Genomic DNA, 13,580 nt, shown 5'->3' with positions numbered 1-13,580 from the left:
ATTGAATATTACAAGCCATTAATCATAATATAGTCGGTCATCACTTTTCTAACAACTTCAATAACAATATTATTAGCATAAATCCAATTATTTCAAGAAATAAAATTTTAATATGGTTGATATAAAAGGATATAACAAAACTAAGATACGGCCATGTCTCGCATATTTTAGTTAATATCATCATAAAATATACTAAATTATGCATAAGTGCATAATTTAAGTATAATTTTTAAACAGAGAAAAATTATATTGTACTTATAAAAAATGTAACTAACTTTTTATCTTATATATGTTATTTTTTCACATGTATTTAAAATGATAAAATTTAATCGTAGTATGTTAAAATGATATTAGTTTGTAAATGTTAGTATTGAAACTTAATTTCTAGTGACCATATGATTTTACTTTTTAACATCATCTCTTGATTAACTTCTAGCATATTAAAATAACTTGATCTTGTATAAATTGTTAGGATTAACAAAATAATTCTTACCAATTACGATGTACAAGAATTATTGTTAATTAATATAACATTTATATAAAAAGAAATTAGTGGTATTCAAGGAATATAAATGAAACTTTTGAAAAATAACTAAGAATATTATTAAACTAAAAGTATATAGTTATAATTTAATTCACTTGCTTTTACATCTAAAAAGAATTTTTTGCTTGATTTATCAAATCCTTAATTAATGCATCTGTTTTTCAAAATTAGAAAAAAAGAAATAATAAGAGGGAAACATTAAAATACTACTCCTACATTGTGAGAGAAATTGCAGTGGGGACATCTTGTCCCACATCCTGCCAAACGATGTGAATTTCTCCGGTTTATAACGTCTGCATGTTGGAAGGAGTGTAATTGCTACTAAGCCTCTTGGTGTATTAATGTAATAAACTTATTAATAACTACTAGAAGAAAGACAATGTTGCGGTGTTGTATATGTGTGGGAAGCGTATATGCAAATACAAAAATAATATACGTAGAGATTAATCTTTTATAAAAATAATTTTAATAATAAAAATACTATGACAGTAATTTTCGGGGATTTACTTACAGATATTTTCGTATGCAAATCCGCAAGAGAACTCCTAACTTTCGTACCAAAAAATTCATGTGAATTTTTAGAATTTTCTATGAAAATATTCGTAAGTAATTTACATACGAATTTAAAACCTCAGGTAATTTACATACGAATTCAAAAATTCCCTTAGTTTTCTGCGAATTTTTCTTCAAAAATTCTTGGAGTGTTTTTTCATAGATATTTTAGTTAACTTTATATCAGTTTTGTGTTTTTCAATTTTCATAATTACTTACATAATTAAAGTTAACCAAAGAGAGGTTGAGATGATATACGTCAGCAATATCAAAATGGAGCCACATATGGAGGGCGACAAAGAACGACACAATTTTCCTTCTTCGGAACTTAAAAGTTAATTACTCCGGATCACTTTAATTGATTTTTTATCTTTTTTTTGTGGTTCATAATATTTGATTTTTTCAGATATCAAGAAGAAATTAATCACTTTATTTCAAAGTTGCCCTTGAAATAAAGAGTCTAGGAGTATTTGTTATATTCAATGAAAAAATTAAGATTAATATGATCAATTTTATTATTAATTAATGCTAAAAGGTAGATTCTGGACGGAAACAGCAAAAAAAATAAATTAAAGGAAGTACATTGCTTAAATCTGCCGGGAGAAGTACATACTTTATTATTCAAGAGAACATAGTCCAAGCACAAATAATACATTTGAGAGCTAGGCTCTAAGAAACCTTTAAGAAAGACACAACATCTATGACAACAGTGACAACCACAAAGACAAAGAAAGATGATACGAGGAGTTGGCCCAGAACATCTCCGAACTTCATAGTAATAATCACTTGATTAACTCCAACTAAGAAGCCAACGAGATTCAACACCGAAAATGTTATCAATGGCACGGCCAGAATCCCTATACCTTGGAAATCAAATTTTCCCTTCTCATATTTCTTTAGTTTTTTCTCATCAATTGCTTTGTCTGACAAATATAATTTCTCTCCTTGAGTTCCAATAATCTTTTCAATTATAGCTTTGCATCCTCCTAACCATATTGCACTAACTCCCATCATCATTAATGCCCTGTATTCCATCCACCATGTTTTTACTGATCCGCCTTCTGGGATTGACTCCGACATATTTTCCAAAATAGTTGATATGAACGCGATTACGTATACTGCAAACCAAGGATCATAGACCTAAAACAATACGGAGAAAAGTTGTCAAGCTTTCCAAAAATAGATCATAGCAGAGTTGGCAACTAAAATGTACGATCATCTCATTTAAAAGTTTAAGTTGTTTGATGATATGGACACATATTTCAACATGATATCAGAGTAGATTAGAAATCCTTGGTTCAAATCTCATTGGTATACGAAAAGCAAAAACATATTTACATGTGTTTGCCCATGAAAAAATAGGTGCACACACGAGGGGGCATATTTAGATATAAATTATACTCCTTCCGTTTCAAATTAGATGAGCTACTTTCCTTTTTAGTATGTTCCAAAATAAATGACACATTTCTAAATTTGAAAATAATTCAACTTTAAACTCTTTATTTTACCCTTAATGAGAAACTTTTATAACCACACAAATGTCACGGCCACACAAAGCTTTTACCCCTTAAAGTTTTAAGACCACAAGTTTCAAAAGTCTTTCTTTTTTTTCTTAAACTTTCTGCGTAGTCAAAGTTCATCATCTAAATTGAAATACAAAGAGTAACAACTATGCCTCGGTCTCAAATAAATTAGGTCCATTGTACAAATCCTCATGTTTACTTTTAAACTCAACTCATGTTATCATAATACACCATAAATGGCGTACCGAGACATAATATAATTAATAATCAAGATTTGCTCTCTCTAAGGGGTCATTATATTCAAAACCATATTATCCTCCCACCAATATTTTAACCAGGATAGATAATCTCCCACCTTATAAATAATTCCATGATTTTCGTTAAAATTTATCCTGGTTTTAGCTGATACTCACAACCAAATACCGGACAAACTTAGTTCAAAATTTTATACTGGGATAACACTCTAATCCTTGAAACCAAATGGCCATCAACGGTATAAATTTTTAAATGAGATAACCACACATTTTCGCAAAGATAGAGAGAAAAAATAGTTTGATTTTACCTCGGGGTAAACTTGAATGCCAAGCAAAAGGCCTGTAGAAGGGACACTGGCATGCAAAACCATACCCCAAGAATATAGAGAGAAATACATTAAATAGGCATAGCACAAACATTGAACAGTTCTCATTCTGCTTTTCATGCCGTAAGTGAGAGGATTGAGATGTGATAAACCAGCTTGTGTGAGTGCAGCAACCCATTTTATAAGTTGTGAGGAGAAACCTTGCATATCAACTGGGGCACAGCCCAAGAAAGATGGTCTTTCTGGGTACAAATATGTCGAAGTCCAACCTTTGCAGTGCAAAAGATAACCAGTGAAAGTGCTCTCCAAATGACAATTGTAAGAATAGCCGATCTGCGGATTGTGTTCCAAGAAAAAGAAAATATCAATCGACGATAAATAATTTTTGCACTATCAGTGTCATTTAATCTATTATAGTAGACCTCTAATTGTTTTGCTGGTTTGGATGACACAAAACACACGATTCTTGAAATGACAAGGATTTAACATATGTCAAACCACAAGGAGGTAATTTGCTAATTGAAAAACTTATGGGGTAATATGCATTGTTTCTTTTACTTCCTACGACTAAATTCTTTTTTTTTTAGCAAGGTGCCAATAATGAGCTCAGAAATAATTATGAAGACAAAATTGGTTTGGCAATTATTAATGTTACTAGAAGACAAGAATTCAGGTTGGATCTATATATATATATATATATATATATATATATATATATATATATATATATATATATTTATTTATTTATTTTTTGCGTTTTGTTTTTAAGATTTGGATTCTGTCAGCTATGAGACCATCCCATGCCTGCGGAAACAGAGCTGATTTAATGCACGTTGGACCATGACATAAATAGTTATGAACTAGGATTCTGGAACGGTAAAAAAGAACCCGGAATAATATATTCTTTCTTTTTTATTTTCTGGGGCACAAAGGTGCTGACATAAATAATATAGTCGTCAAAGGTGACCTTTTTTTCATATAGGTAATCTTTCAACTTTAAACATAAAATATTTTACCTTACTTTTATATCCGTAAAGATATCTTTAACATTAGCATTTTTAAAGATAATTATGAATTTATGATATGTGTCCATTTTTTTTCTTTTTAAATACTGTCTAGTCAAACATCTCAATATAAAATGAAAAGAGAAGCATATAACTTGCCTCTTCACCCCATTGTGTGCCATCCTCATATGCGCAAGTAGCCAGTGTCCTAGCCTCCTCTATGGTTGCTTCTGAAATGACTTCTTCTTGTTTAGTATAACCATTATTCTCCTCTAATGAAGCTATAAACTTTCTACTCAATCCGAAATGCTTCTCCGGCGAACGAAGAAATTCATCTGCGAAGTTAAATTGGATTAGAGCATTCTTTTCTTTTAACAAATAATGAACGAAATTTATTACGATAATAACAAATCCAGTATATTCCCATAAGGGCCGAAGTCCGAAGGGGTAGTTAGTACGCAGTCTTACTTCTGCCTTATGCAAGTAAAGAGATTGTTTTCGATAGACGCTCAGTTCAAGACAAACGTGCATAATTACAAGTGTATAGAAAGAAATATAATAATATGAAAGTCAGGGAATCAGCAACAACAAGAAGATAGTAGAATTAGGTTTGACAAAATGACGAACCCTTTAGACCTGGACTTGTGTATAATGCTTTCCTCTTCAAAAAATAACCAGTCCCTGACAATACTGGACCTTGAATACCATCCATTCCGTGCCATATTGTCTACAAGTATATTACCATATATATGATCAATTTTTCTTTTATTTTCTACAAAAATGTAACTATTAAGGAAAAAGGAAAGAGCAAAAAAAAAAAAAACCTTGTAAGCCTGTCTAATTTTGACATCATAAATATCTGACTTGCTAACATTGTAGAACACTTGAGGGAACTGGACATAAGCTAAGGAAGGTGATAGATTTGGATCAAGATGGAAACACATTGCTTTCCGAGCTGATGTTGGATCATGACAGAAAAAATCACAATCTAAAACTAGTAAATATGGGGCATTACTGATTATCCCTGAAACTCGAAGCTGCAAAGAAAATTAATTAAATGTTAGCTAAATAGTAGTAAATGAGAAGAATTACTCTCTCTATCCCAATTTATGTGATGTACTTTAGATGCGATTTTTTCATACGCATTTTCAAATTATTTGATTTGTTAATTATTGTAACTTACTTTTTATGTTGTTTCCAAATATGTAAATTTTATTTACAAAAATAAAGATTCTATCTCCGAACTCGTGGTAAAAGATTAAGAAGTTTGTCTCTCGAAATCCGAACTACATCATATAAATTGCGACAGAGGGAACAAAAAATAGAGATGATTATTCGGACATAGAATCTTTAAGTTTTTTTAAATAAAATGTACTATTTGAAAACTATAAAAAAGTTTTATAAGTTACAATAATTAACAATTTAAAGAAATTAAATAAAAAATACTATAAGTCATAATAATTAATAATTTTAAATATTTAAAAGCATACGAAAAATCGCGATCAACGAAAAACTTGTTTGATTGTGAAAATTCAAACCTTATCACATAAATTGGTCGGAGTAGTATAAGACAAGAATAAATTAAAGAGTAGAGAGGGTTATTCATATATACAAGGGCATTTGCAGATCCACCCTTGAAGTGATGACGAAGATGGGGTCTTCTTTCACGGGATACGTATACAAGCAAAGGCATCTTGGTTAAAGCGTCGGCACTCTTCTCTTTTTCCATTTTGCTGTCATTTATTACCTAAAACGAACGGCAAAAAAATTCATTAGCACAAGGATAATATAGGAAGTAGAATATTTTGTGCTAAGTATTATTTTCTCCATTTGGCATATGCCTTAAACGCGGATGTAGTACTTTTGACGTGTGGTATATATAAATTTATCCATTAAAATTATAACAAATAGTATATATATATATGAGCCCATAACTCTAAATATATAATAACTTTAATTTTAAGAATCTTAAAAGTTAACCCATTAAACTTAAGTCCTTCTCAGAACATAAAATGTTAAAATGGTTGCATGTTTATTTATGTTGAAATACCTTGACTAAAGGGGCTCTATCAGGCTCTACCTCCCCTTTGATTCTACCGGATTCACCAGCACTGTTCACATTTTGCTGAAATTCCTCATATTTTAACTGCAAAAAGATAAGAAAAAAGCTCATCTAGTTATTCATCTGCAAAGAATAAAGCTAAAGCAGCTTTACTAAACAGTAGTACAGTATCTGCAAACAGTGGCGGAGCTAGAAGGAAAGAAAGAGGATACAATTGAATCCCCTTGGAAACATTTTTGGTAATAAATTCCTAGATCCTCTACTACCACAAAATGCATGAAAATCTACGCTTTAGAGTTACCGTACTTTAATTTCTTTCTGTTCAGCTGCAAAGTCATCATTCTTAAGAACACGATCATCTTCCCCTAATGGCGAAAAAAATGCTTTAGGGCACCTCGTTTTGATCCCATATTTCCTACAGAAAGGGAGCCACAACTTGGCGAAAGAACAAGCTTCCTCTATAGCGTACAAAGTTAAGGAGCATCCGCCATCATCTGCGAGATACACCGCCAATTTGTCCGTCGGATAATCCAGAGCCATTGCGGATACCACAGTGTTCATGACATCCGCAATTGGCTCTTTCTTCGGGTTGGCAGTGAAGACCATCACGTCAATCGCTGGCCACTGAGAATCTTTGCAAGTGATGTGTTCAGGGAACACATCACGCACAACCGGATGCCAACGCGTCCCTTGTCCGAAGAACCACTTGACAATGAAACTAGCTTCACCTAAGGTAATAAGCATCCATGCAAGTGCATGTAAACTGAGGACAGTTTCAAAGTAAAATAAATGAGAAAGACGATAGTATACTAATGCCAGCATAATTAGAGAATGGAAAAACATGTGGAGTCGGTATATGGTGGTGGTGGGTTGCTGTACAGTACATTTGTTCAGTTCCATGGCTTGTTTTTCTTTCTTTCGAGTAGTTCTCTCCTCTCTGAGCGCTCTCTCTCTCTCTCTGATACTGTTTCAAGAGTTGTGGGTCTGATTCGCTTCACTGCCTATGAATTTATTTGTGTTGGGTATTCTTGTTAACTTCCGTAATTCTGGGCTTAACTGGTAAAGTTATGTGATTAGGAGATCACGGTTCGAATCGTAAAAATAGTCTCTTGCAGAAATATAAGGTAAGACTGCGTATAATAAATTCTTTTGATCCGACCATTTCCTGAACCCGCGCATAGCGGGAGCTTAGTGCACATGATTGCCCTTGTTTAACTTAACCCCTCCCCCCAAATGTCAAACCATATATCTAAATAATTGAAGAGTTTAAGTTATTAATACCGTTTAGTGTAAGGAAATTTTTATGCCATCATTACTTTTTTTTTTATTTGTCGGAGCAGGTGATATGTTTTATTTTCAAGAATACAATCCTAAGTTTTAATAAGGTTTATCGGTAAACAGAGGCGGAACCAGGATTTCTAGCTTGTGGGTTCGAGATCCTAATCATTTTAAGTTATTGGGTTCTAAATTAATAATTTGTACATATTTAATAAATTTTTTAAAACAAATTCATGATTAGAACCAAAGTTATTGGGTTCGGTCGAACCCATTCCGTGGCTCCGCCTCTGCCCGTAAATATTCTTTGTAGTGTGATTAGATGGTGTACAACTTCTTCAAACTGACTATTTATATAACGTAAAATAAATATTGTTCGGAAACTGATAACGATATATTACTATTAATTCTATTCTTCTAAAGTAAAAACATATTCAGGAAACCTTACAGAAAAATGGTTTTGGAAAAACTGTTCGTCTCGAAGTAATAGTAGTATGATATAAAATGTGATAAATGAAATATTTCAATTTTGAAGATTTCAGTGCAAGTCTTTTGATCTCTTCTTTTCATTTGTATCTAATAGAATAATAACTATTACCTCTATTTTAATTTGTATGTCATAGTTTGACTCGACAAAAATTTCTAGAAAGAAAGAATTTTTATGGGGCTATTAAAATTTTCCATTAAGAATAAATTGAGAAATTTAAAATTAACTGTTTTTAAATATAAAAAGTTGTTACCCTTTATATACATTTTGTATGTCACGTACAAAAGTTATACAAATTTTATATATTTTTTGGCCACCGAATATAAATAGTTTTTGACACTGACACTGACTAAACTTAATAATACCCGTTTCAAATACAAGCAAGCGGATATTCAATTTTTCCTCCGCATAGTGATTTGTAATAATGGTCATACACATTATAATAGAATTCAGTGACATAATAATGTTACTAATCTAAGGATGGATGGGCACTGCAGTCTATCAAACTTAATTAGACCTCTAGAGCATATTGTGGAGGTCCCCGAAATGTCTAATGGACAGTTAACTCATTCCAATAAATTCAAGGGCGTTCGAGGAACTTAGTTACAAGATGTTTCAAGAGCTATTTTGATGATTCATGCAAAAAAATACCACGTTTAACCTTGCTCGGATCCGAGCAACATCCATTAAAATGACAGTCTGGTGTACTAAGCTCCCGCTATGCGCGGAGTTCGGGGAAGGACCGAACCACAAAGGTCTCTCGTACGCAGCCTTACCCTGCATTTCTGCAAAATGTTGTTTCTACGGCTCGAACCCGTGACCTCCTGATCACATGGCAACAACTTTACCAGTTACGACAAGGCTCCTCTTCAAAGAGCAACGTCGGTTATCCCCTACATTTATTGTAAAAAAATAATAATTATGAATCAATAAGATAAAATTTTCATTTGAAACTACTTTTTCAATCAAAATTAGCTTCTTATCAAATTAAATTGATTTGAACAAATTTAAACATTAACATGCGATTCAACAGCTCGGCGGGCCTATGTTGTCGCTGCATTATAAGTTAAGATATTACTATGTTTTATGCAATGTTTTTTTTTCTCTTTTTTTTTAAAAATAATTTAATTTGGCATTTTAAACTAAAACTTGATATTGAAACGATGAGAGCATTTTGTAATACCAGTAGCTCGTATATCGGGTAAAGAGCTAAAAATGCCCCTAGATTATGCAAAAAGGAACAAATTTTTCTTCTCTTAAAAAGTGTCACGCAAGAAGAGAATCTCGGAACAACGGTAAAGATGTCTTCGTGTAATCTATATATTACCGGTTTAAGTCATGAAGCAACCACTAATGATTGTATTAGGATTGATTGCCTACATCACATTCTTTGGTGCGGTCCTTTCCGTACCTTACGTGAATACAAAATATTTTGTACACCGTATTGTCCTATTAAAAAGGTGTCATGTCGTTATGACATTATCGAAGTAGCTCGATTTTGCCCTTAAAGGCTAACGGGCGCAACTATAGGGCAAATTTAGACCATTTGAAAAATTCAAGTGCAAATTTAGCTAAAGAACGTGTAAACTCTAAAAGGGGTTGGGTGATAAAAGAAAAAATGGTTGAAATTTGCAAATGCTTTAAATTTTCCCGCTGTCAGTAGCCCTTAAGGACAAGATCGAGCCACTTTGTTAGCGGCAAGGGTAGGAATAAGACACTTTTTAACGGTGGACAAAAATTGTTCCATTATGTGTTGTGAAAAGGCATTTTTACCCTTTATCCATATTAAAAAGTGTTGCTCCAAAAACGCACACGTATTTATACGCGGTTAATCAACTAATAAAGAGTGAGTAGAATATCATTCTCACGAGAACCTGTGATCAATTGTCAACTAAATTTAACAGTTTCTAATTTATCGAGTCAAGAACAAGTTTAAGGTGATTTTTGTTTAATTGATTCTACTAACTAAAGTTGCGATTAAAAGAAGACACTACTAGAAATTCGCTAAACACCGACCCAAAAAATCGACCAAAGTTGGTCGGTTATGGCCAATTACCAACCAAAACGCGACCATTTATGTGTGGACGGTATTTTGACGGTCGGAAAGGCATACTGACCAACGTTGGTCGGTCAATTAAATTCAAAAAAAAATATTGCAATAAAAAACCGACCAACGTTGTCAGTTTTTTAATTATGTAATCAAAAGATTCACCATCTGGGAATCGAACCGGGGTCTGTACTGTGACAGGATACTATTCTACCACTAGACCATTGGTGCATTTTGTTTTAAGACTGTCTTTTATTTGATTTATACTCTTTAATTGTATTTTCGCACGAAAATAACCGATCAAAGTTGGTCGGTTTTATTAAAAAATAAAATTACCGACCAAATTTGGTCGATTTTTTTAAAATGACCGGCCGAAATAACCGACGAAAGTTGGTCGGTTTTTTTAATATTAATATTTATTTATTTTAATTGAAAAACCGACCAAAGTTGGTCGGTTTCTTGAAAAATAAATTTTGCGGGACTCAAAAATAGTTTCCCGTATTTTTGCGCCAAAGAAAACCGACCAAAGTTGTCGGTTTCGTAAAAAAATTTAAAAATAAAATATTTTAAAAAATCGACCAATTTTGATCGGTTTTTTGGCGGGTTTATTAACCGACCAAAGTTGGTCGGTCGACCTTTGGTCGGTTTTTGCCGAATTTCTAGTAGTGAGAACCAATTAACTAGCCCACTTAGTACGGAGATTTTAATTCAATGAGAAATAATATTTCAGGGTCATGGTTAAGTAACAATCCTATTGAAACCTTCAATCAACTCGACTTATTAATTTATCTGGGTTATTAGCCTGGAAGGACAATAATACTCATAGAAATTTGATAACTTCTACTTGCCTATTCAATTTATTCTAAACCCTATATTCCTATGAGATTAGAGATAAAAAGAACGCATTAACAAATTCTTGCATAATTGGCTAAGCATGGCAAATAGGTATAATATTTCTATCCGTATTCACACATCAATCCCCCAATGACTGGGTTCAAAATCGCACTCTATTCAATCCTATTGCGATCAAGAATTATCTCTTTTAAGTTCAACTCAAGATTCATACATAGTATTTCACTGCTAGCTAGGTAGTAAAATAATTAGGCTCAGGATATGAATAAACACACTACCAGAAAATACCTTTTTTCAGACTACAAAATGTGAGTCGTAAATTTCTGACTATTGTTCATGTAAAACCAATCTCCGAATATCAACATTCATATAAAATCATAACCCCAAATTAATGAGTTTCTTAGCCACTCATATTCATGACAATAATCAAAATCTTGTTTTTAAACATAAAAGTTATGAATACTAGATGAAAGAAGGAAGAATGATGAATTCCGTGCTCCGTTCGTGTTTCTTTACCTTTTCTTGCCTCCAAAATTGACCATCCCCTCCCCTTCCCCCCCCCCTCCATTAATCATGTTTAGAGGGTATTTATTTGTTAGGGTCGGAGTCCCCAAGCCTAAATCCATGTAGAAAATATTTAATGAACGGACTAGGAAAGGACCAGACCTCAACGCTCGCGAGATCCGGTGTGCCGCGCGCTGCAGAGTGGGTGTCGCCCAGTGTAACGCCTGGTGGACCTCGTGGTGGAGCAGGTGTCGCCCATTCTGGCGCCTTGTCCAATTTTTTTACCTGTTGGTGCTCTTTTTGTGTATCTTTGACGTCCTTACGTGCAACCTTTACGATCCTCCAACACTCTAAAACGATACAATTAGGCTCAAACGTCGCACATTTAATCACGAAAATATTAAAATGTAAAGCAAACAATGCACTAAAAATATACATTTATAGCCAAACATTTGGATTTTTTTCCTTTTCATAGCATGGTTATCTACTGGCATTAAATCCATATTATATTCTATTTTGACATGGGAGTTTAATACTTATTGGATTTATTTAATAACAAGCCTCTAAAATCTACTTTTGGTCAAGCCCTCGAAGAATTAAAATTCGGGGTCTGCATTCCATAAATTGAACAGATGAGTTTAAAAAGTAGAGTTTAGTACTCCTATAACTTGTTTATTGTGCAATCAATGTGTAGACAATCGAAACACAACTCCATGGAATCTTTATGACATTAATTGGCAACCGGACAATCTCTATAATATATTGAAGTAATCAAAAAAATTGTATTACAGAGAAAACAATGGAAAATTCGTATATCAAGTAGACACAATGTAAGCTAATGGTTGCGGGTCTACAATAAAGTGCTAAAACGATCGAACACAAGGAACTTCTTCTTTGTCTTGACAAAGGAGAATGCGCATCTAAGAGGGGACTTGATCCGCTCTTTCATAAAAAATAAAGTGACTCATTGCAGTTGACTAAGCCATAAAATCTATTAGAGTCATTTTCGATAACAGTGAAATGACTCGCATGAAAGAACGACTACAACTTGGGAACCCAATTCTACCCATAAATATAATAGGACGCAATTTGTGTGATTTACAGTTGATCACACCCAATTATGTCTTATAAAAAGGATTAAGCGGTTATTGCAAATATAATCTGGTTTACAAGTTCGAAGTTGAATCCCACAGAGAATTAAGGCTTAGCTACAGTTGTTCAATATTGCTAAGAAATACAAGTCCAAATAATTTCCTAACTATAAAGATTATAATATTTATTTCTAAATAATTAACTAACAACTATTATAAAGCAATAAAATTATCAACTAACAATGATGAAATTTGAGACAAGACTAAAGAGGTCTAGAGTTATGATTTCCCCAATTGTCGGAATCCTTCCCGCTACGCCTTCTATAATTTCGCCTAAATACTACAAACAACGTTTTGAAATAAACATAACTGTCTGAATCAAATAAACAACTAAAGAAAATAAAAAAGGACTTCAAAGCTACGGACGCTGTGCAGCTATACCTCAAGTCTCCTCTGGGTAGATGGATCCGAGCAAGTTTACGGTACGCCGCTGGGACCAACTCTGGTATCTGCACAAGAAGTGCAGAGTGTAGTATGAGTACAACCGATCCCATATACTCTGTAAGTGTCGAGCCTAACCTCGACGAAGTAGTGACGAGGCTAAGGCGGGTCACTTACATTAACCTATACGCAGTAGAAATAATAATAACATAAAAGACACGAATAAAAGTAAAGCAGATAATTAATATCAACGAACTCAACCTCAACTAATAGAGAGTCCCAATTGACAAGCCACATAACTCATCTCAACAACCGAGTCCAAACCAACAATCAAAACAAATAAAACTTTCATCATGTTGCGGCGTGCAACCCGATCCCACAATATAAACTTTAAACAAATTCGTTGCAGCGCGCAACCCGACCCCTCCATATAATAATCTATCAATGTCATAGTCCATCCTTATTCTACCTTTTCAATTCATTTCTTTTCAATTTCGGTTACGGCGTGCAACCCGCTCCCCAAACAATGTCAATTAACATGCCTCCACACCACCAAATCTAGCAATTTATTAACTAAACTATTCAAAATAAGCCTTAGAAACTACCCACGAATGAAAG

At 33.3% G+C, this 13,580-nt stretch overlaps 1 protein-coding gene across 2 annotated transcripts; it reads right to left on the bottom strand.

Annotated features, from left to right (window-relative positions):
* Positions 1 to 1,690: 1,690 nt before the first annotated feature.
* Positions 1,691 to 7,261, bottom strand: LOC107795876 (quillaic acid 3-O-glycosyltransferase CSL1-like). 2 transcript variants are annotated; one of them, XM_075229653.1, is made up of 8 exons: positions 6,572 to 7,261; positions 6,254 to 6,349; positions 5,816 to 5,950; positions 5,028 to 5,240; positions 4,831 to 4,930; positions 4,363 to 4,538; positions 3,182 to 3,532; positions 1,691 to 2,236 (listed from the first exon to the last, which is right to left on the bottom strand). In XM_075229653.1, the coding sequence occupies exons 1-8, from the start codon at positions 7,163 to 7,165 to the stop codon at positions 1,766 to 1,768; spliced, it is 2,136 nt and encodes a 711-aa protein (XP_075085754.1). In that variant the 5' UTR covers positions 7,166 to 7,261; the 3' UTR covers positions 1,691 to 1,765. The 2 variants fall into 2 exon arrangements, with proteins under 2 accessions (XP_075085754.1, XP_075085757.1); XM_075229656.1 differs by having other exon boundaries at positions 4,840 to 4,930; positions 6,572 to 7,245.
* Between the last annotated feature and the right edge of the window lie 6,319 nt (positions 7,262 to 13,580).

The sequence above is a fragment of the Nicotiana tabacum genome, chromosome 2, assembly GCF_000715075.1.
Source record: "Nicotiana tabacum cultivar K326 chromosome 2, ASM71507v2, whole genome shotgun sequence".
In the NCBI taxonomy this organism is placed as follows: Eukaryota; Viridiplantae; Streptophyta; class Magnoliopsida; order Solanales; family Solanaceae; genus Nicotiana; species Nicotiana tabacum.
This window is presented reverse-complemented; position numbering and strand designations above follow the sequence as displayed.

Excerpts from the sequence above, each read along its gene's own strand:
- LOC107795876 (XM_075229653.1), bottom strand. The coding sequence starts at position 7,165 with ATGGAACTGAACAAATGTACTGTACAGCAACCCACCACCACCATATAC. Across the intron at positions 4,931-5,027 it reads AAATTAGACAGGCTTACAAG|ACAATATGGCACGGAATGGA; the intron begins GTTTTTTTTTTT and ends ATATACTTGTAG. Across the intron at positions 2,237-3,181 it reads GCATTCAAGTTTACCCCGAG|GTCTATGATCCTTGGTTTGC; the intron begins GTAAAATCAAAC and ends GTATTGTTTTAG.